Raw genomic sequence first — 23,970 nt, 5'->3', positions numbered from 1 at the left:
TGTGATGCAGCAGCATTAAGTGCTGCTCTACTCTACTGTATCTTTTGCAGATATATTTTAGAGTCGTTAGATCTAAAAGTGAAAATAAGTTTTAACATAGAAAATGTTTTATAGTTTGCAAAAGAAGTTACCAACAACAAATTATGCAAATATTTTAGACAATATTAAATTCATGTAAATAAATGAAATAAGTTATTTTTTTTCTAACAAACACTGGTTTAAATTAAAATAAATATTCTACCCACAACACATTTAACAGTTTAACAACGTTTCTTTGAAGTTCTTATTATGTCCCAGCAAACCTAGATTAGCTCTGAGACATCATGCAAGAGAATGGAAAGATGATGGAAAAGGATTTCTTGACCTAGAAAATTATGTTATACCTTCAGTTATTAAAACATTAGCCTTATGATTACATTCTGATAATTCAGCCAGTTGAAAAAAAAATCCATGAAACCATTTGGTTAAATAAAAAAAAATACTATTACACAACTATAAATTTTGAATAATAGTATAAACTGACTTTTAAAGACATATTTATTTCAAAAAAACAAATAATCCAACAGATTATATTCACATAAACAGCATATTAAAAAAATTTTAAAAATTTATACATACATACCCAGAGAAAAAAGCATGATGTTTCACATTATTCCCTATAGCATTTGCACCAGCATGTATAGACTGTCTGAAGAGAGACTAAAGTGTTTAACACTTACTATTTAATGGGTAACTATAATTTAGATATGAAAATCTGGTTTGTAGTCCAAATCAGTTTAATAGTCTTAATCTCGAAATTTTACTTAATGTCAGGTATTATTAAAAAAGCATTTTCACTCATTCTTGATTTTCTAAACAATCAATGAATAAATAATGATATAATGAGATAGGGAGATCATATTTATCCAAGACATATAAAATAATTAACATATAGATTTGCCTTCATTTACAGAATTTATAAATACTGTCACTGTTGTGTACTATAAAGAAATGTCTAGTATTGGGATGAAACCAAACAAAATGACCACAGAATCTAATTACTGGATAATACTGAACTCATTATTAGAGAAGTATTACTCTATGTTCCATGATCAGTTTCTGCATGTTTAATGAGTTTAAGTAATGTACATATATCGAGATATAATGTAGATGTGTAAATAGCTATTTGTTTCATTATATTAATGTGCTTAGTCTTATATATACATTTTTCATTCTACTACAAATGCTCAGGTCCCATGCATTTAAAGATCACTGTCTCAAAGTCAAAGATTCAAGCTTCTTGTAGCTTGTACAGGCTGCCATTTACACTTGAACTTGAATATGAGTTTGGCAGGCAGTTGTTGCACCTTACCAGAGCACATTATTTGACTTCGAGCAAGATGAGTATGGTAACTGTGGTGAGCAGGTGTGGTGTACATTAGGCAGGGTCAGGAAGAGGGTGTAGGTTTAGGGAGAAGGAGGTGAGTTTTAAGGTTATGGAGATGGAGGGGAATTTTAGGGTTAGGGAGTGGGGAGGAATTTTAGGATTAGGGAGTGGGAGGAGAGTTTAGGGTTAGGGAGTGTCGGGAGTTTTAGGTTTAAGGAGTGGAAGGGAGTTTAGGATTAGGGAGCGATCAAGGAATTTAAGTTTAGGAAGCGGGAGTAGAGATCTATGCTTAGGGTTTTTGTGTATTTTAGGATTAGGCAGGTGGAGTATAGTTTTAGGTTAGGGAGCATGGACTTGGGTTAGGAACTGGTTGGAAGTTTTAGAGTTAGAGTTAGGGCTCTTGTGGGACTACAAGATTCCATAGGGTTGGATGTTGGGATGGCTAAGTAGTTCAGTTAGACAACACTAATGGTAGTTAGAGCACTTGCTTCTTTAAGCAAGTGGCGTTGAACATGCGTGGTGCAAGCTATTAGTACAGCAGCATTTGTAGTTGACCCTACAATTTCAATATAAATATTTAAAAAAATAAGAAACAGAACAATACAAGAGCATTTCAGGTGGAGTATAACATCAAGGAAAACACAAAACCACCTATGGTGACTGCCAGGTACACAAAAAATCCAAAGTGTTGCCCAAAAAGAATTTATTGAAAGTTCCACAAACAGACCCTAAATGGTAAGTGCTTTCGTCCGTCAAAATCGTAGGACTTTATCAAAACCAAAAGTGCTTGCCACTAAAATTCTTTAAATACATGACATCTGTAGTTGTTTAACCAATTAATACAGTTAAATCACACCTGAAACATAGGTATCAAAATCTTAACCCTTCATTCACTACAACAAAACAATTAAAAAAAATCAATTACTTACATAAACAAATACATTAAAATTCATAAAATTAAGGCTCTTTCTTTTAAAACAGGAATAAGTGAGAGGTGGTCATTCAACCCAGGTGAACAATTTGCATTTAATCTGAGCTGCCATATAAGTTCCCTTTTACAAATGGTATTTGACCAATCACCCCTCCTTTTCTTCCTTATGAACCTTCTCTAAAATCCCAAATTTAAAACTACAATGTTCTGAACCTAATAGTGTGTGTTTGAAAAGGGCATTGTTCATGTCTTTAGAATTAATAGCGTAAAAGTCCTCCCCATTTTCCCAATGTAATAACCATAACACCCTTGGCATACACTAATGTAAACCAAACCTTTACTACCACAATTTCCTTCAGCTAATTTTAATTTCTTACAAGGTTCTCCTATTTCGAGATGCTTCTGATGTAGAATGTAAGCACAATATTTACATGCTCCACATCTTGTTGTATCCCTACCCTCTCTGTTTAAGGGGTGCTCCAATAAAAATTGTATATTAAAATTAATCTTGTACATAAATAATGGTGCGGTTCACATTCTATTAGATACTTCAATGTTTCCTTCCAAAATTACCCAATTTTTAGTAACAATACTCTGAAACTTGTATCCAAATGATCCAAAAAAATCTAACCATCGATTGTGAGAAATTGGTTGTCTGATTTCCATTCCCCTTGTTAACAATAACCTACTTACCTATCAAGGGTATGTATTTACTACCCCATCCTTCCAAAATCTCCTTCCCCACTTCTCAAACCCATTTTTCTGGGTATCCTCTATCCACAAACATTTGTGTGAGGTTCTCGACTTCCCTTCTAAATGTGATCAAGGAAGAACACATTCTGGCTCCCAGATCATTTGTCCTCTCACAATATTTCTTTTCACATATGGAGGGTGTTTACTATTGTAAGCTAAGAAACTATTGGAGTAAGTGGGCTTACATCGAACTAAAAAAAAAAATAAAAAATAAGAAACAACATCTGATCTTCTGGCATCACCAGCAGCCTGTTTATGTTATTTTAGTATGTATGATTTGTTACCACTTATGGCACCAAAAAATTACAGACATAGCTTATTCTTTTAATTCCAACAAATAAAATGTGTGTCTGTAAAGTAATGACTGATAAATAAGAATGCTGAGTTCTCGAACACTAAAGGGATATTTCTATACAGCAGTATACAAGATAAAAAATATAGAAAAGTAACAGTAGTTTTATATCCCGAAAAGACATGAAACTGTCTCAGAATGTTCCACAACACTGTCATGTCCTTTTCTGGATGCATCAGGTAAAAATAATATCTAAACATAAAGCAAATTTTTCTTGATTACCATACCAAATATATCCTTGAATATATGAATCTCTTATTTTCTTTGCCAGTGGCTTTAAATATAAAGCAAATAACAAAGGGGAAAGAGGGTATGCCTGCCTGGTTCCTCTGTTCAAACACAACTTATCAGAGAGGAACCCTCCCATTTTAATTTTTGCCTCAAATCCTTCATATATCCTTTATATATCCTCCTAATTAAGTATCAGGGCATGCAAATGCTTCCATTGCCCTTCTCATAAAATACCAGCTTACTCTGTCTAATGCTTTCTTTAAATCAAGACCGACCAACAACAGAGGCATTTTCTTACATTCTGATTCCCTCTGGATCATCATTGTTCTATTAATGTTGTCAAACATTTACCTCCTAGCCACAAAACCACATTTTGGCAAGACTTTATAATTATGGTTTAAAATTGAAATGAGTCTGTATGAAGGTGGTCCTGATGGGCCTTTACTGTATTTAGGCAATACAGCCACCACAGCTTTCTTCCAAGATGTTGGTGTTTTCCCTCCTTTTAAAAATACTATTAAACAAAGTCTCTCAGATCTTTTTCACTTTCTTCTCCCCTAATTTTCAAATTTTCACAGAAATATCATCTGTTCCTGGAGACATTTTTGAAGCTTGATTATAAGTCACCATTTTATCTCATCTCCTTCTATTTTAACTGCTAGTTGTTGAGTATTATGCATCTCTAATCCTGGCATAATTAAGTCTTTTAAAATATTTCCATTTCTTCTTTTTCTTGATTTGCACATTTCTTTGCTTTATACAAATGTTCATAAAAGTCATGGAATATCTCTAATTCCTCTAAAGGATCTCTGGATATTTTTCTTGTTATAGGCTCTCTAAGTTTGGTGGCAACCCTTTTTACTTTCTGTTGCCTAAGTCATTGTGCTAAAAGTTTTTGTGGTTTTTCTAACAAAAATGGATGCTTTACAGCAATCTTTCTAAATTTGTGTATATTATCCCGATACTCCTTACTTTCTCTTTAGCACTTTGCATTTGTACATCTTCTTGTTCTGTGAGATTCTCCTTATTCTGCAAGAGTTTAACCTTTATCAGCCCCCTAAGTGATTCCTATTACTTCTTAACCATATATATTTCTCTTTTATTTCTACCCTATTTTAAACTACATTTTCATTTTATTAACTCACTAGCTGTAACTTCAAAAGATATTTTATATTCCCTAATAACTTTCAAATCATTTCCACTACCCATTCCTTAAATTCCTCTCTTTTTAACAGGTAGGTGGGAAAATACCAGTGTCTCATTTTTACTTCATTACCTTGCATTTTTATTTCAGTTTTTAATTGGTGCATGGTCTGAAATAGTTATTGGATGTGTGTCAAAGATTTCAATTAAATGCAAATGTTCCTGTGAAATATAATTTTTGTCTAGTCTAGCCCTGTTATTGTACCTTGGGGAATAATATGTAAATTCTGTGTGAGTTCCTACTACTGAATTCACATCTTCCATACCAATATTTTCTTAAGTTCCCTAATAGCAGTTTTTGGTGGAATATAAATACATGGCAGCATAAACCTCTCTCTTGCCAATAGTCCCTTACTACCACAAATCTACTGCTTATTTTCCTCTTCTATCACTATAGGATCCCATCTATCAATTAGTATAATTATTCTCCTTCTCCCCTTTCTCTTGATATTCTGCTGAATTTTTATTCTGAAATCCTTTCTTTGTTAAATTCACATACTCACTTCTTTCTAAATATGTGTTCTGCAACATTACTATTTGCACTCTACATTTCCTAATATAATTCAATATTCTTTCCTTTTTGTCCATAACTGTAAGGCCATTCATGTTCCAGGATATTACAGATAGCATAATCATTATGATAAATAGCTATTGTTCCCACCTATTATACATGACAGTTTTTTCAATATATATTTTCAATTTTTGTGTTACATGAACACACTATATGCCAGGCTAATCTTTCGTACAGTTGTTTCTTCTCATCTCCATTTGAACCTATGTCAGTTTTTTCAAGACTTTGTTTTAATGACATACTTCAAACAAAAAAAAAATACATTTCAATAATGACATACTTCAAACAAAAAAAATACATTTCAAAATACCTCATCCCCTATTTACTTAGAACAAACACATAAAACTATGTATCTGAAGTAGTTATCTTCATTTATCTGCAACCTGTGGGGTATTCGGATCCATATCGGATCCAAGCTGGCAACATTTTTTTTTCAAGCATCTGCTCCAGGCTCCAAGCTCCTCCCCTTACTCACAATCCCTCACATCTCCTACCTCCCTCAGAAATCGTTTGCCGTTTCATGCGTACTCATTGTGGTCTCTATAGCTCCAAGTTGGGTATAGTAAGTGATACTTTTTGGTTTATATTTAGTGTATGAGTGTAGTTTGTGGTCAACCCTTTCCTCCCCTTCATTGTTTGTCAGTTTTTTTTATGAAAAAAAATAGTTTAGAAAGTTTGTTATTTCTGAGGTAGTGTAGGCTTAACCAGCCCTTGTGTGCCAAAACCAACATTTAAAAAATGCACAGAGTGTGGCCACAAGCTTTCACTGGCTGATGGCTACACTCTGTGTGTTATTGGGCATTCCCCACCTTAGTCTGCTGTGTAGTGTGTGTGTGGGGTTCAACCCCAGGGTGTTGAAAGAGAGGAAGGCGAAACTGGTAGCTAAGGGCCTGCTACCAGTTTCTGTGTTAGATACGATGACATCAGCTCCAGTAGCCAACCAACACCCCCCCCCCAGGCTGGGACTCAACCTCCCTCTAAGCCTGCTGAGACAGGGACAAAAACAAAGGATAAGGACAAGAGAGAGAAAGAGAAAAGGGCGGAAAGGCACCTCAAACGATCTCCAAAGCAGGAGCCATTTCCCAGTCCACCTTCAAAAATTGTCAGGACCACTTCTCCTCGGCTCCATTCCCGGACATTCTCCCCGGAGCCAATGGAGCCTTCAGGCCAGAGGCCTTCTTCGAGGTCGTCTCACAGACCAGCCAGATCTGAGTCTGTCGTCTCCTAGTGGTCGACTCGGAGTCTTCCGGAGCTTGACATGGACAGGATGATGCGGAGATTCATTCGGACCCAAATCCAAATGGGATTCTTGCCAGGCCCCTCTCCGGCTGGAGAGGGGACCTCTATGCCCTTCTTCCATCCAATCTCTCCTTCCCTGATTTGACCTGTGGTTTTGGGGTTTATGGATCCGAGGATCCTTGGAGCTGGGGGTTTGGTGCCAACGGTTCCTCCAACCTCGACACCAGCGATTACCTTGAGTTCCTCAGATCAGACTTGTTTGGATCCGAGCAACTCTCGGGGCCAAGAATGGGGAGCCGGATCCGAGGGAATGGAGATGTCTTTGACTCCAACTTTGTCGGATATGAGCCATTCCTTTGGAACCCTGACTACCTTGGCCTCGGCCTGATCCTCACGACAGAGCCGGGGACAACTTCTTCCTTATTGGTTGCCAAGGAGGTGTGCTCTCCTTCGGCCTTCGACGTGGTGGAGAGGGTTCTCTCCCAGGGATTGAGACCCCAGCCCATTGCCTCAGACTTCACCCAGGCTGCTGTGGATTTGGTCACGACTCCCATCAGCTTGTCCCAGGGACAGCTCATGCTAGAGGACCCCCAGGTGAATCCCATCGTGGAACCCCTCATGACTTACGAGCCCTCTTCAGAGAGTCCCACTGAGGAGGCTCCCCATAAGCATTCATGTAAGAGGAGGCACATGGACTCCCCTGAGTCCCTCACAGAAGATACTGACTTGGATGAAAGTGAGGGTTACCCCAGGTCACCTCCCAAGGATGTCTCCTTTGGAGACATCATGGAAATCCTCCACCAGAGGGGAGGTTGGTCAGCCCCAAAACCCTCTATGAATGAGTCAGTATTCATGGAGGCCTTCAGCACAGCCCATCTACATCCTGGGTGTCCCCTCCCGCAGATCCATTAGTGGATCTTATTACCACATGGGCATGGAAGGAGCCTGACACCATGGAACCAATCCCCAAACGCCCAGACAGGATCCTTTCTCCTCCCACAGACAGACAGGCCTGATACAAGGGATCCCCTGTGGATGCTATGGTGGTTGCAGCTGCCATCAAGAGAGAACTGGCTCAGGAAAGGTCTTTGGTCCACCCTCTGGACAAGGTGTCTAGGGTGGTGGATTGGTTTGGGAAGCGAGTCTTTTCTTCAGTGATGTTGAGCACTGAATTATTTAGCACACGTCATTCGAATCCAGTGAGACCTAGTCAGGGAATTCGCTGTGTTGCCCCCAGAATCTTTGTCGCCAGAGGACAAGCAACTGTTCTCTGTGAAAATGTCGACTCTGAGATCCATTTCGAACATGTCCATGCGTCTTCTTTACCATGCCATGGAAGGAGTGGCTAGGGCAGCTGGGACCGGCGTAGCTATGAGGCAGCATGCTTGGTTCAGACTTTGTGAATTCGCGGAACCCTTCAAGGTGTCATTCACAAATGCTCCCTTTGACGGTTCCTCCCTGTTTGGGAAGACAACTTGTGACACCCTGGTCCAGAGCGAGAAGGATGAGAAGACTCTGTCTGCCATCAGAGTCTGCTACTCTAGCCCTCAAAGATCCTTTTCTAGGAATTAGAGAGGGCAGAAGAAGATGTGGTTCCAAAAATCTCAGTTTTCCCGGGACACTCAGGACAACTCGTCCCCTAGAGGCAGAGGGGGGCAAGACAGACACCGCCCCAGGGGCAGAGGGGGCCCGAGGAACTTTGGGTCTAGGGAGACCTTCTCAGACAGACCCGTGCAGCAACCCTGAGGGGTTGCCCGACTGTCCTACTTTGGAGACAGTCGGGGGAATATTGTCATTGCACCTAACAGCTTGGGAGTCCATTATGACAGACCATTGGGTACTCTAAATAATATCCAGAGAATACTCCATCCCGTTCGTTGCCCCACCCGTCCAATCAAAGTGCCTCCCAGATGTTGATGTTCCACCCGCTCAAAGGGAAGCCACAGCGCACGGATTTTCAAAGCTGCTTTACAATCGGGCCATTGAACCGGTCCCCCCCAGATCAGTCCGGATTAGGCGTTTACTCCAGGTTCTTTTTAGTGCCAAAAAAGATGGGGGACCTCAAACCCATATTGGACCTGTCAACCCTGAACCTGTCTGAAGCCAAGCAGAAATTCTGGATCATCACCTTGCAGTCCATTCTACCTTACCTCCAAGAATGCAACTGGATGTGCTTGATAGACCTCCAGGACGCTTACTACCATATCAAGATTTGCAGAAGCTCCAGGAGATTCCTTCCCTTCTGGCTGGGAGCCAATCATTTCCAGTTCAGAGCCCTACCCTTCGGTCTCACCACAGCCGCCAGGGTGTTTACCAAGGTTATGGCAGTCGTAGTGGCTCACCTGAGACTTCAGGGAATTCAGGTGTTTCCTTACCTAGACGATTGGCTCCTTGCTGTTGCCACCAAGCATCTACTTTGCATGGCCAGAGACTCCTTCCTGCATCTTGCAGTCAATCTAGGGATTACCATCAACTTCTCCAAGTCCCGCTTGAACCCGACACAGACCTTGGAATTCATAGGGGCATGGTTGGACACTCTACTATTGCAAGTTTTTCTTACTCGGGACAGAGTCCAGAACCTACAGGCCCATGTGTCAGTGATCCTCGACCCCAGGATGCCAACAGCGTGTGATGTTCTCCAAGCCCTAGGCTCCATGGCCATAGCAATTTCAATCATTCCCTGTGCGCACCTTCACATGAGGGTGCTTCAGTGGACCCTAGCAGTTCAGTGGTCTTGGTTAGACCTCCCCATGGACTACCCAATATGAATCAGCAGAGCCTGCAAGATTTCTCTTCTTTGGTGGCTCCAATCGCTGGAAATCTTGGCAGGTCATCCCTTCTTAACACCCCCAGCCCAAGCTACAGTGACCACGGACGCCTCCCAGATTGGGTGGGGGGGCACTTTTTGGGGAGCATGGTTCAAGGCATGTGGTCCCAGACCAAGACCAGACTGAATATCAGTATTCCGGAGATGAGGGCAGTGCTTTTAACGTTGCAAGCCATCCATGCTGTTCTTTCCCCGTAGATGATTGCAGTTCAGTCAGACAACATGTCTGTTGTCTGGTACATCAACAAACAAGGAGGAACCAGATCTTACCCTCTCTGCCACGAGGCCATGAGAGTGTGGGAGTGGGCGATCTCCACCAGTCAGTTTCTGATTGCAAAGCACATCCTGGGATGCTCCAACATTTTAGCGGACAGACTGAGTCGGGCTATTCTAATGCCATATGAGTGGTCTCTGAAACAGTCAGTATCGGAGGAGATCTTCCTTGCGTGGGGTCACCCTTGCTGCGATCTCTTCGCATCTTCTTCCAACGTGAAGTGTGGCGAGTTCTTCGCTCTGATCCCCTCACCAGGGGACTCCCCCAGAGATGCTCTCGTCCATGCTTGGCCTCTCGGGTTACTGTATGCCTATCCCCCGCTACCTCTCATTCCGAAGTTTCTTCAGAAAGCTTACCTACTGGGATGCAAAGTGATCCTCATTGCCCCATTCTGGCCCCGCCAAGTGTGGTTCCCCTTTCTCTGGTCTCATGCTCTGACTGCTCCATGGATTCTGGATTCCTACCCGGATCTCATCTCTCATACCTTGGGCATCAGTCCACTTTATCTGGCCAGCCTCAAGCTGACGGCTTGGTTGCTCCAGTTCCCTTGATCGCTTGGACTCCCGGTCTATCATCTTCAATAAAGAGTATTTTGGTGGCATCCCACAAAGCTTCCACTAGGAAAGTTTATCACAGCAAATGGAAATGCTTCTCTATTTGGGCTTCTCAGAGAAACCTAGATCCATTTACAGCCTCGGTTCCTGCAGTGTTGGAGTTTTTGTCCTATATTTTCCAACAAGGGGCTAGTTCCTCTACACTGAAAGTACAACTGGCAGCCATATCTAATTTTCATGTCGGCAAAAATCTGAATGATCTGGCCTCTTTGAGATTGTGCAAGGCTTTTCTGAAAGGTACTTTTCTTTTGCTTCCCCCGGTTAAGGATTCCGTCCCACCTTGAGACCTTACCTTAGTTCTATAGGCATTGGTGGCACCCCCATTTGAACCAGCTGTGTCAGTAGATTTGAAATTCCTGTCCTGAAAGACAGCTTTTCTAGTGCCCATTACCTCGGCTAGAAGGGTTTCTGAGATCCAAGCTTTGTCTGCCGTGCCCGCTTACTTGATCTTTCATAAAGATAGGGTTTCGCTTCGCAGGAACCCTTCTTTCTTACCGAAAGTTGCTTATGAATCTAATATTAACCAGATGATTAATCTGCCTGTGTTCTTTCCATATTTCCAGAACAAGGGTCAATATAAGCTGCATTTGTTAGTTGTTCATAGCTTTGTTTCTATTTACACAGGACTAAACAATTCTGTTAGTCTGACCAATTATTTGTGTCCTTTTCCAGACCCTTTTTGGTCAAGGCCATTTCCAAGGTCTCCTTGGCTAGATGGATTACACAATGTATACTGCAAGTCTGTAGGGATAAAGGCCTGTCCCCACCTGGTCCTATTAAAGCTCATTCTATCAGATCTATGGCAACTTCTGCTACCTTTTGGTCTATGGTTTCTCTGGATGATATCTGTGCAGCAGCGACCTGAGCAAGGTCACATACATTTATTTCTTATTATAAGTTGGATTTGATCTCTAGAGGGAGAGCATCCTTTGGCTCTGCAGTGCTCAGGAATATCCTTCCATGAGGGTCTCCCAGGAGTTTTAGTAGCTGGGGACTTTGTCCCACAGGTTGCAGATAAATGAAGTTAACTACTTCAGATAAAGAAGTTATGTACTCACCATAATGTTCTATCTGAGTAGTTATACTTCATTTTCTGCAACCGTCCCACCCTCCTTCCCCCGAACCTGTTCTAGGTTAGTGTTATTGAGTTGCTAATAGTTTGATTAGTGGCAAACTCGATCTGAGGGAAGGTAGGAGATGTGAGGGATTATGGGTAAGGGGAGGAGCTTGGAGCAGATGCTTGAAAAAAATATGTTGCCGGCTCGGATCCGATATGGATTCGAATACCCCACAGGTTGCAGACAATGAAGTATAACTACTCAGATGGAATGTTATGGTGAGTACATAACTTTTTTATATCTTTACAAAATTGATTTTAATCCTCCAAATAGAAATATTTGTCCCAAATCGACAGCTGTACCCACAGGTATCACCTAACCTAAAATTAAGGTTACCATGCTAAAGTGCTTGTTACAGCCCATGTTCTCACTTACACTGATTGCTGTCTGTTCTTTTATTATCTCTTTACCCTTCCAGATGTGAAAAACAGCCTTTATACTTTTACTGGCTACCTTTAAGTAAAACCAAATTGTATGCTGGTCTATTAAATGCATTAAAGTATTAAGGCTGATCTGCAGGTTGCAGTCTCTTATTCACTTCCCATAACTTCAAACTTATTGAAAAAAAAAAATCATATATCTTTGCAAATGTAAGGAACTCAGCATGTTTCATAGCTTTCATCATTTTATCTTATTTTTCAGGCCTACTTGCTTACGAAAAACACTTGTTTGTAGCTTAAACTTTTCACCCTTGTAAAAATAAGAAAAAATATCTTAATTCTACATATAATATAATCAGTGCAATTTTATACTCTACCCCCACCCCAGCAGCCCAGGATCACAGCATATTCATAATAAACATGCTTTATGTAAGCCTTTCTACACTTCTAATACTGTAAAGCTTATAGTTCTTAAATCTGAAAAAGTACTTGTCTACTTTAAAATTTTTAATACATACAATAGTCACTGAAGAGGCCCACTACATTTGACCCTGACTGCATACTCCACAAAAGTGCGGTGTATGCTCGACAGTCTACCCCACAAATTTAACAAAGTCAACAAAAGTCTAAGCTTTCTCAGCCACTTTTTCCTTGCAAAGCCATATTTCATACATGTGATTGATGTTTTATAGTCTCCTAATTATTCATTAATTTCAGTGTTGCTGGCCTTTTTTTTCTTTTCATCTTCATCTCCCAGTACCAGACACTGGTTCAAGTCCAGTGTACTCCTGATTCTTCTAGTTAACCCCTGTGCTTTTTATCTGTTTCTCAAGCATTCTTCTTTGGGATTTTGGAAAAGGTTTCACTGCAAAATCTGTCTATGAGCTTGATTGACAGAAGAATGAAAAGTAGAGACCCGTTCTGTTTGCTGGCTCACTTGTTCTGCATCCAAAATGTCTTTGATTCTGCAGGGAAAAAATATTCTAAAGACAGCTGGATACAGCAGCTTGAACCTCACACCTGCCTCTGACATCCTAGTACTGCTGGTATAAAATTGCTTCTCTTCTGCCTGGTATACAGTGAATAATTATTTTCCACAAACTCTGTGCTGTCTCCAGTTTTTAATACTTTTACTTTCTGCTACAGCATTGTTAGCATCAACTTTTTCTGCTGGTATGATTACATTTTTACTAATACAGGTCTTGACTAGTTTCTCTTGGCCAGGTTTGGATCATACACTCAATGATCCCTTTTAATTAACAAATCCTGTTGTGGAATACCAGTGTAGTTGCTTTTTATGCCTTCATAAAACTAATAGTCTGTTCTTTTCAGTTCTTCTGGTACAGCAGAAAAATCTCATTTTTTCTGTGCACTGTCTTCAACTGTACCAGTTGATACTCAGCCAGCCCTTTCTTCATTTCACCTTCTGAGTTTTGCAGTTTTATCAGCTCATCTAAATAGCTAGTTAAAGTTTCTATTTTTTCCTACTTTTGTTATTTGAGATGATATACTCCTTCTGTGTTTTATTTATTTGAATCACCTCTGCACACATTTGATTTATTTTTTCCTCTAAATTACTGGAAGTCATCTCTTGTACCAAAGCTGAATCTTTTAACTGCTTTTTGCTAAACGGCTATAAGATTCTTCCCAGAGTATTTTCTGTTAACCTTTTCTGCATGATTTTTCAGGTTCTCAATTTGCTGTCATCCAAGTAGTGTACTTGCTAGCCAGTAACTTAATTTTAGTCAAGTTGACAATATCATTGGCTTCTGTTTCTTAGTTTTTTTTTTGGGAGAACTGAAATTAATGTGTTGATCAGTGCGCATTCATCTTGGAAGAATCTTCCCTTTGTTTGATCATTTCCGAAACCACACAAGATATTGTCTTGAACTAGAGAGTCATGTAACTCACCAAATTTACAATTCTGACTACATTCTTTTACTCAGCAACATAAGCATCAATAGCCACAGTATGACCCTGTATCCCCATGAAGAGCAAATGACAAACATATCATAAATTATTTCTGAACTCTCTTTTCCTTCCTCTCTAAGCTCAGCTGTATTATAAACTACCATTGCTTCCTCCCCTACACGCAGCAAAAATGCAGCATAGCGTACCTTTCAGTATTCTCAAATATTCTGCTTGCAGTCAAGAATAAATCATATTTATGGATCCACAGTGACCATCTTTCAGACAAGTCACTCTAAAAAAGAAACTCATCAAGTGAACCATTTCTGAAGTGAAAGATATCATGACTTGTTTTTGAATATTACTAATACTGTGTAATGTATATGTCGTCTAGATAGCTTAATGAAAAGATGGGCACCAGTTGCAAGAGGCTAGCTATGTCAACATGCGTTTCAAACTGTGCAGAAATTACAGATGACACATGACTTCAAATCTGGCATAGGCTAGAGGTGCCAAACTACTTAAAGCCATATATGACAAGACATGAAAAATGAACCTATTTATTTATTTATTTGACATTTGATGACCAGGTTAGTCCGGCTGGGTGAAAGCTCTTTTTCAGCGGAGGCTTGGGGAGAAAAGCTCTGTAAGTAGTTACAAACATATAAGTACAGTGATATATTAAAATATACAAATCAAAAAGTACAGTATTAAATATAATGGTACATCACGATATAAAAAGCATTAAGATAAAAGAGCTAGACTGATATTCATTATTTAGAAGTAGGAAATGTGTACAGATTTTCCAACAGAAACAAGAAAAAAGACCACAGTAATTGTGGGTCAACTGGGTGTATGAGCAATACCCTTATAAGAATGGGGAGGTTGACATGAGGATTACTTAAGCTGTGCTCAAATTTCAGTATGTTGAAAGTTTCATTAGAGAGGTAGTATTGGAAATGTTGACGTGCGACCAGAGAATAAATGTCACAGGAGAGGCAGGATGGTTTGGTAAGAGTGAAGGTGTGAGCAGCTGGTGAAAGTGTCATGGTGGGTAATTACAGTGACAGATCCAAGTAATGTTTAGAAAGTTTTTAGTAGCAGTCTTGAATTTTTGTGGGTGCTTAATATACCTGATGTCTAAAGGAAGTTTGTTCCAAGATTGGGCAGGGGGACTAGCTGTATAGGTTTTGCCCTATTTTGTGTCTGGGTTTATAGATTTTGAGGAGGTTTTGTTCAGTGCTTTGGAGAGCCCTAGTAGGGGTATAGAGAGATAAGAGAAGCAAGATCAATGCAGAAGGAGGGCTGGTGTAGTAGAGCATGAATGATTTGAAGTTGAGAAAGAAGCAGCTGATGGGGAAATTCTAGCCAGTTTAAATTTTAAGGGCAAGACAGTGATGAGATTGGTAAGAAAGATCAGCAAATTGTGCACTTTTGTTGTATGTGGTTTCTAATTTTGACAGAGATTGGTCTGAAGGTTAGTGAGGACTTGTGAGCCATAGACTAGGCTTGGAAGGAGGTAAGCTTGGGCAAAGGAGATTTTGGATCTGGTGGAGAGAATTTTTTTTTCTGTACAAAAGTCGAAGTTTATGGTGGGTTCTTGATGGTATTGGAGACATGTAGATCAAATCTGAGTTGTCATCTATGATGTCCCCCAGAAGTTCTGTGGAAGGCTCAGCAGAGATAGGTGTATTGTTAAAGGAAGAGACAGAGAAGGAGGACTTTAAATGATTCAAAGTTTTGAGAGTGAAAAGCAGGAGTTTAGTTTTTTTTTTTGTAGTATTATATTATTCTTGGTAAGCCAGTTTTCTATAGATAAGAAGGATTGTTGTGTGAAGGTTTTAGATTTGAGAGGAAGTTAGCTATGGTGATGAAGGTGGAGTCATCAGCATATTGCACGAGAGAAAACTGGGGCCAGGATATAGACAGTTTGTTGGTAAAAATGTTAAATAGTAATGAGCCAAGAATAGAGCCTTGAGGAACACCCACTGTGACAGGTAAGGCAGAAGAAGTAGTAGAGAGCCATTTTACTGACTGAAGTTGATCAGAGAGGTTAGTAGCAAACCAGACAAAAGTTGAGGGAGATAGCTTGAGTTCAGGGAGTTTGGTTAGAAGCAGACGGTGTGAAACGGTGTCAAATGCTTTTGAGAGGTCAAGGAATAGGCAAGAGATGAGTTTGCTATTATCTCTGGCTTGGTAAGTAGTGTTTAAGAAGGATATGAGGGCAGTGGAGATGCTATGTTTTGGATGAAAGAATGTTGTGTGGGGGTGAGTAAGTTTTCATGTAGGAGGTGGTGGAGGATTTGCTTGTGAACACATTTCTCTCATATTTTGGAAAGAGGGGATAGAATAGCGACTGGCCTAACGTTTGCAAGTTCAGATAAGTTATCACCTTTATGAATGGGGATAGTATAAAATTTGTTTCCAGATGGTGGGAACTTTAGATTCAGTGATGGAGCGGTTAATGAGAATGGTACTGGGGAAGGCAAGAGAGTCAGCAGCCTTCTGAAGAAAGAGTGCTGGGAAATTATCTACAGAAGGAGAGCAGGGTTTTAGCTTCAGAAGCAAGGATTTAATGTAGTAGTTAGAGACAGGTTTCAAGGCGAAGACCTAAATGGTGTAGGGGGGATGTTGGAGGTTCTGGTGAGATGTTGACAATGGATCCAGAGTTGGCTTGGAGTGAGAGTTTGTTGATGGCGTCAGTGAAGTATGAATTGAAGTTAGAAGCTGTTTCTTGGGGAGTGTTATTAGGGCATGGATTGGGAGATGAGGGTTTAGCTGGATGGAGAATTTGGTTGATAAAGTAACAGAATTTTTGAGGGTTAGATGAGTGTGAGGGTGGTGGATTGCTATAGAAGTTTTTCTTGTCTTAGAATATGTTTTTTGTGAGGTTGCATAGTTCTTTATAGTGCTGGAAGTGGGAAGGGAGTTTGATTTTGGACCATATTCTCCAGGCTGGATGTCATTTTTTCATTAAGGTACATGTGGTTTGGGAAAGCCAGGGAGATATAACAGATTTAACTCTAACTGTACGTAGAGGGGCTAGGGAGTTGAGAGTGTTGAGGAATATAGAATTTAATTTAAGGGTCTATATTAGATCACCAAATGCTTAGGTAAGTGAACAGTGATTAATCGACCCCATGTAAGCGAAAGCTTACAAAACCAAACTGTCAGAACAGCCTGTTCCAACAAAAAAAGAAAGAAAGCACATTAAAACATGAGATTAAGTGGGGGCTGTGCCTGCCACACCCCCCTACTTATATATACCAACTCTGAGACCGCATTACAGTGCCGAAAACGGCAAAGTACTGAAGCGGCCAAGCAAAGTGGCAGGGAAAGAATTCACTTACATGCCACTTCGATATTTTGCAGTTTCGTTTTGTCAGTTCAGCCAAGACGCATTTGAAAACATGAGTCTTCGGTCTGCTGATAGGAACCCGAATTTAAGTACTGCATCGTCGAGTGGTAGATACTTGAGGAAAGACCAGTTTATAGCTGAGAGATGATTATTAAGGATGTTGGGATCAAAATTAGAGAGTTTACAGCATTGTATGTACCTATGAGGTTTATTATGGTGTGAAGAGTATCTAAGAACTTTGATTGGGCAGTGATCACTGAGAGAGTCAGTCAGAGTTTCAGGAAAGTGATACTTCTGAGGATTAGAGACAAGTATCCAGTCAAGTAGAAAGAAGGTGTTTGTAGGTGTGTTTGTGGGAGTGGTGATTAGTTGGGAGAAACCATATAAGTTAATATGTGTACTAGGACTATCAGAGGAGAGGGATAGCCAATTAATGTTAACATCGCCTAGGACAGTAGTTTCATTAGGGGAGGATTATGAAAGCCAGGAGAGAATATTTTTCCAGTACTGGGATATTATCCCCTGGGGGTATGTAGATAGCTGCTGTAGTAATTAGGTTGTGGTTATTTATTCTACAGGTGGCAAGTAAAAGCTCGGCTGGAGAGACAGAAGAGGTGGGAATATTGAGAGAGGTTACAAATAGGAACATGATGGCCTCAACTCCACCTTTTTTTATTTCTATCCAGGCGTAGTATATTATAGACTGGGGGTAGGTTGCCTTTGTCTGGGATATGCAGCTTTAGCCATGTTTCTGTGAGAGCAATGATATCAGGAGACTGATGGGGCATGCATACATGGAATTCACTGACTGTTATGTATGCTTCTGATATTCATGGAGTAGAGTGAAACATGTTTTATGGGGAATGGAATGGAGTGCAGGGTTGTGGTTTGAGGGTAGGGGAGTAGAGTTGGGAGGGTTGAGAGATCCGGGGTTGGGATGGAGGTCTCCAGACAGAAGAAGGAAACTTAGAATAGGGGAGGGGTTGTAAAGTGAATGAAGATAGAGGTAGCATTTCACCTTACTTTTAGGCAAGGATGAGGAGTAAGGGGGGAGTTTGATTTTGGTAAGAGGGGGTATTGTGGAAAGGGCAGAGGATGAAGAGAGAAAAAAGAGTGCAGGGACTGTGGAAGAGCTGTGGGATAGATAGAGGTTGGGAAATGGTGAGGGGGTATTAACTGAGTATTGAAGGAGGAGAGGTTGTATAGGAGATTATGTGTTGAGATAGAGAGGAGGCATAGTATTGTTTTGCAGAGTAACATGATTATGTTGGGGTAGAGAGATGTGAGGCAGGAGCAATAGTAAGGTGAGTAGGGGTTGTTGAACCTAAGAACTACAGAGTAATTCTAAATAATTTGTTAAGTGGCAATGGAGGAGTTTTAGGTGCTGGGAGTGTGTTTTTTGTGTGTGTGTGTGTGTGTGTGTGTGTGTGTGTGTGTGTGTGTGTGTGTGTGTGTGCGTGTGTGTTTAATTGGGAAGGATAGTGGTGAGACTTGATTGGATGAAGGTGACTGGAGGGGTTAGCAGGGGAGTGGTGAAGGGGGATACCTATAATTTAAATTATTACAGGGGTGGATAGGAATGGGGGTAGAGTAGGGGACCGTAGTGAGCCCAAGTTGAGCGAGGACAAACGGAGTGGGCTGGGCCAGATTAGCCAAGGGCAAAAGTGACAAGAAGCGATCTGTAAGTACAATGGACCATTGCAGAGGATCGATAGCCTGTAAGGGGAGAGATGTTGGAGTAAGAGGGGAAGGAAGTACAGGATGATGACAGATGCTGTCTGGGGAGAATGGAGGTGATATAGGAGTAGGACACAACTGCTGAAGGTAAGGGAACTTTAAAATTAACATAGGGAGGCAGACAGAAGGTGTGCAGAGTATAGAGATGAGGCAGGTGAAAGGAGGAAAGCTGGAGCTAGAAATCTGTACACTGGGGGGAGTGGAGGTAGCAGTGGGGGGAAGGTGATGGGCAGAAGCAGAATACAGGAGATAAGCACTACAATATTAAAGGAGTCAATAGACACAATACATACAATGTAAAATGTTAACATTTTATTGCTCTAAAGGTAATGGTTACAGTTTAAAAAAAAAAACTTTGCATCATCTTTTTAAAGAATTGGTAGTATGTGAGTAAATATTTCTTGCCTAGTAACATTGTTATTCCACATCTGTATTTTTTTTTCTAGTAGATATTAACTATATTTGCTATTACTGTAGTTGCATTGTAAAACTATAAAATTTTAGATTTTGTAGATTAGATTCCATATTTGTAGTATGATGAATGATATGTAGACTTCACAGACCTTACAATTAATAAAGGCATTTGTTTTTAAACTTTTAATCTGCCCTGGGGGTGACTTTTGACAAATTATCAGAGAACATTTAAAAGATCAATGCCTTGGAAAAAAGAACATAATCTAAGTACTTGAACTTACCTGCAAAGAAGCTTTGACAGTGCACATCCTTAACTTGGTCCAATAGTTGGTTTATGGCTGTTGATTGTTCCTTTTGCCGCCTCTTAACATGATCACAGTCCTTCCAACCTATATGAAAGTTGGGAAATGGAGACAATAGCAGATGCTTAAAAGGGCTTAATATGCTACATAAAAGAATCCACAGTAAGTATCTGTGTTTTTTTTTATAATGTGGACAATGAAAAAACAGGAAGTGTCTATTCTCATCCAACAAACAGGAAGATTAATGTACAATGACTTTCAGTAAGTCTTATTCGCTATCACCAAAATGAGTACATCCCAAGATACCAAGCTGCTTTCTGGTTTAAATAATTTTAGCCACAAAACATCAGAATAACTCTTCACACATTCACGACATAGAACATCAATGTGTATATAGTGCTAGTCAGTAGTAAAAGTGGGTTTTCACTCAAGATTTTGGGTGTTGAGTAAATTAACTGAAGAACTTTCCAAAATGCCAGCAACTAAGTTGATTAAATGAAAATTAAAGCCCCAAGTTAAAGGAAAATTATTTGTAAAGAGAAGCGTATGCTTTTACAGTATATTTGTAGTGACATCTTAAACTATAGCTAAACAGCAATTATACGACTGGCCATTAATATTCAAAAACGAGCACGCTGATTGGCCAGCCCAACCACCGTGTCTGTTGTAAATCCGAGAATATACGAATGGAAAAAGGTCCGGTTGCCTGGACTTTTTCCCACTAGTATATCTCGTAATTTTTTTACTTTTTGTTCTTTTTTTGACCAAAAAAGAAAATGGAAGACCTCAAACAAACGTGGAAGACTGAGCAGAAAAAATAAGAGGGTAATCAGGTACGTTCTGTAAAACTAAAGAAACTTACCTACACAAAATAGTCTGTCCTAGTTCTTCCAAACGTAGAAAGTCTTCCAGTTTCTTTTTTTTTCTTTTCAATTAAAAAAAAAAGCAGTGGAGATCTTCCTTTCTGTGTTGCTAACTTTGCACAGCTTTGATGTACTGTGTAAGCTTGGGAACACAAGTCCCATGTGCATGTGCAGTACATCGGAAAAAGCCCTAGTACACCAGAAAAATGCAGAAGGGCACCATAGAGGCATTATACAAATACATTATTTAAGAAAAGTAAGTATCTTTTTCTTAAATGATGTCATTGTATAATAGCAATAACCTTCTGCTACATGTGGGCAATGCTGGATTTACCCACGGTTGGCTTTGTTTGGTCACTTGGGGTTCACCCTCATGACCAAGCCACACCAACCATGGGTAAATCCAGCATTCCCCACACATAGCCGTGGGTTATTGCTTAAATAGTTTACAATACAACATTCTTAATGTTGATGCAGTAATTTTCAAAACATGTTATATACCAACATACAGGTAGTCATGCATAAGGTCAGAATTAAAAAAAAAATGCTAAAAGGGATCTGTCTGAAATAAGAAAATAAAAAGTTGGCTTTCTGAAAATGCCATCAATAACCCAAATGTGCAACTCTGGGAACAGACTCTGAGCAAGACAGTAGCTATTCTTCAGAGTGATACTTGTAACACAATAGCATTAGGCCTACTAAATTCAAACAATATTTACCATGCTTCTCAACCTTTTAGCACAAGAAATCTGGACAAAGCTTGACATGACGGGGGATAAAGGTCCAAAAATTGGGACATATTTTTAAAAATTGTTATTATAAACTTAGAAAGTTGCTAGAACAACAGGATTTGTGTAAAACATAACAAAAAAGAGGCAAAAATATATATAATATGTATATAATATATAAAAAATCTGTATAGTTGAGAGGTATGAATTATTTACTATATTTTTCTTCACTTTGAAATGACTGTGACCATAGCATTAAAAATGATGTAAAGAGGAGGAGGGCAATCCCTTCCTTCCACACAATGGATCCTCTACATATCTGGTAATCCGACTTCAGAACTGTCAATACTATTGGAAAAACAGAATTACATAAAATGACTACTATTTAAAGTAATGTCGTTATTCTGTCAGACACTGTGGTAAGTAGCATCGGCATTCACAGAAAGCAGGCTTTCATCTATATGCCTTTCTGCATTCTGTCATTCACAAAGAATTCCAAACTGCAAAGCTAACCAAAACTCACACTTTCCTTTGAGAGGACTTTAAGGTGTATTGTTTGTGATTTGTGACTAAAATGCTTGGACTTCATAGTAAAATCATATAAAATACCTATATTCACCTTTGCTTCCTGATATTTCATTTTGAAACAGTATTTGACTACTGGAAACAGTCTAATAAAAATGAGCGGTTCATAATAAAACTAACTTAAGATAAATGCTTGTGTTTTTTCTTTAATACACTTTGCATGGAAATATTGCCATTTAAACCCATTGGAGTGCCATCCTGTAATTTAATCTGCTAATACTATTCCAGATACAAAATGCAGTTGTTCTTATCACCTCCTCAAGTAAACACAAATTATAAATATTGGGGGTATCCTGCTGTTTAAGATATCCTGGGCAGCCTCAGTAAAAGAATAATGTTCATCATCAGACTGCTGTTATCTGATACAGATCCTTTAATGTGATTATTAAAATTATTCTCATTATGTGTTTTGTAAAGAGGAAGAATACTTGTTACTGTGTTTAACCACCATCTTCTTTCAAAGGTAAGTTGTTACTAGCTGAAAGCATGTCTTGGAAGACATGGCACCTAGCTACACCCTCAAAAATATCCAAGCCACACACAATATAGATCAAAAGTCACAAAACATGAGAGATTATCATTTGATCCCAGTGAAGTATCTTCCTGCAGTTTAATCTGCCAATAGAATTTGTAATACAAAACGTAGTTTTCCAGTCACCTGCCCTATTAAATGTATTCATTAATGTTCGGGTTGTCCTCCTGATTAGAAAACTGAGCAGACTCAATAAAAGAATAATATTCATCATCAGACCTGTTGTTCCCAGATACAGATCCTTTATCATAGTTATTACAATTCTTCTCATTATGTGTTTTGTAAATAAAATTCTTTGTTACTTTTATTGGTTAAATGTTTTAATGGGTATTCCCTCTTATCGGCATACTCCACTTCATTCCTTGGCAATGTTTTTTGTTTTTCTCCCCTAACAGAATCAACATATTTGTCTAATGTAATAAAAGTGGATTCATAATTAGCTTTATACGTGGGAAGTAAATCCTGTACAATGGATTTATTCAAGTTTGTGACATCCTATGACAATATTTCCAGAGGTTTACTATTTCTTTAAACTCACATCCAGTGCAATCAAAATTGGGATACTGAGTTACAGAACTAAGAGTTACAACTTAGCAGTAAACTGTGAAACAAACTTGAATGGTACCATGCTCACATAAATGCATACTGTATGACCATATGACTTTACCCTACTTATATCTAATTAAGTCAGGATCATTACAGTTGAGGAAAGCCTTGTAACAGAAGGGACAACATGGGTACAAGTAAGTTATTAAACAAATGAGTAAAGTTATAGAAGGCTCTGTTATTAGTCTTGATAATTCTTTATGTTTTGTATTGCTCTTTCATTAAAAAAAATATCATTAATTCTTTTACAGGCAGGTACAAGTTGACTACATTCTATTGGCTTCATTTGACAGTTTTCATGAATGCATGTTAACAAATACATTCAGGTTAACTCAATTAAATTTACATAATGCAGAAATGCTATGGAGCAAGCAAATGCCATGGTAAAAAAATCCTTCCTTCTTGAGAATAGGGGCATTTATACAATTTCAAAAATACAGTATATCCATAATTTCCTCTGTAGCACATTTACCTGATGTAAATTGCTTCACTCATTGATGATGATGGTGATGATGCAGAAATGAAATATGTTCACCTTTCAAGATTTTATACATCATTTAGCATTATTTGACAAAGGACTAGAATTGGTTTCATGCAGTAACATTATCTATGAAATAGGAGCTCATTGATAAATCATAAAATAAAAAATAATATTCCACTCCTATTGCGCAAAAACAAAAATCTATAAAGGAGTGGAAAGAAACATAATGAAACCATCTGAGTCATAGAATAGAGATATATGAGAGAGTGAAAACAGCATTATTTTCCCTCCAGTTATGTTATAAATGTGGAATGTGGAACAATGAAAAACATAAAAATATAATTAAATCTTTATATTAAATTAATTGTGCTTCTTAAAAATATCAGCAAACCTTTGAAACAATAAATTAATATGCACGTTAAAAAATGACAAATGTCAGTAGAATAAATATTTCTAAACAAAACATACACTATAAACATATCCATGAATAATAACATCAAAAGTCAAGCAAACATGGCTGTGTGAAGCAAATCATTTTAAAATGAGCACATGTAAACAAGCATATAATAAAAATGTTACACTGCATGCACCCCCCCC

At 39.0% G+C, this 23,970-nt stretch overlaps 1 protein-coding gene across 1 annotated transcript in view; it reads right to left on the bottom strand.

The window, feature by feature from the left end:
• Positions 1–23,970, bottom strand: part of LOC122804124 (ankyrin repeat and fibronectin type-III domain-containing protein 1-like) — an 828,648-nt gene that overhangs the window by 23,679 nt on the left and 780,999 nt on the right. Inside the window, exon 11 of the mRNA XM_044073813.1 lies at positions 19,558–19,665. Within this exon, the coding sequence (XP_043929748.1) occupies positions 19,558–19,665 (108 nt within the window). The remainder of the gene's footprint in view (positions 1–19,557; positions 19,666–23,970) is intronic.

The sequence above is a fragment of the Protopterus annectens genome, chromosome 1.part0, assembly GCF_019279795.1.
Source record: "Protopterus annectens isolate FY-2018-M chromosome 1.part0, PAN1.0, whole genome shotgun sequence".
NCBI lineage: Eukaryota > Metazoa > Chordata > Ceratodontiformes > Protopteridae > Protopterus > Protopterus annectens.
Note: the sequence above shows the minus strand (reverse complement) of the source record. Positions and strands in the feature narration are given on the sequence as shown.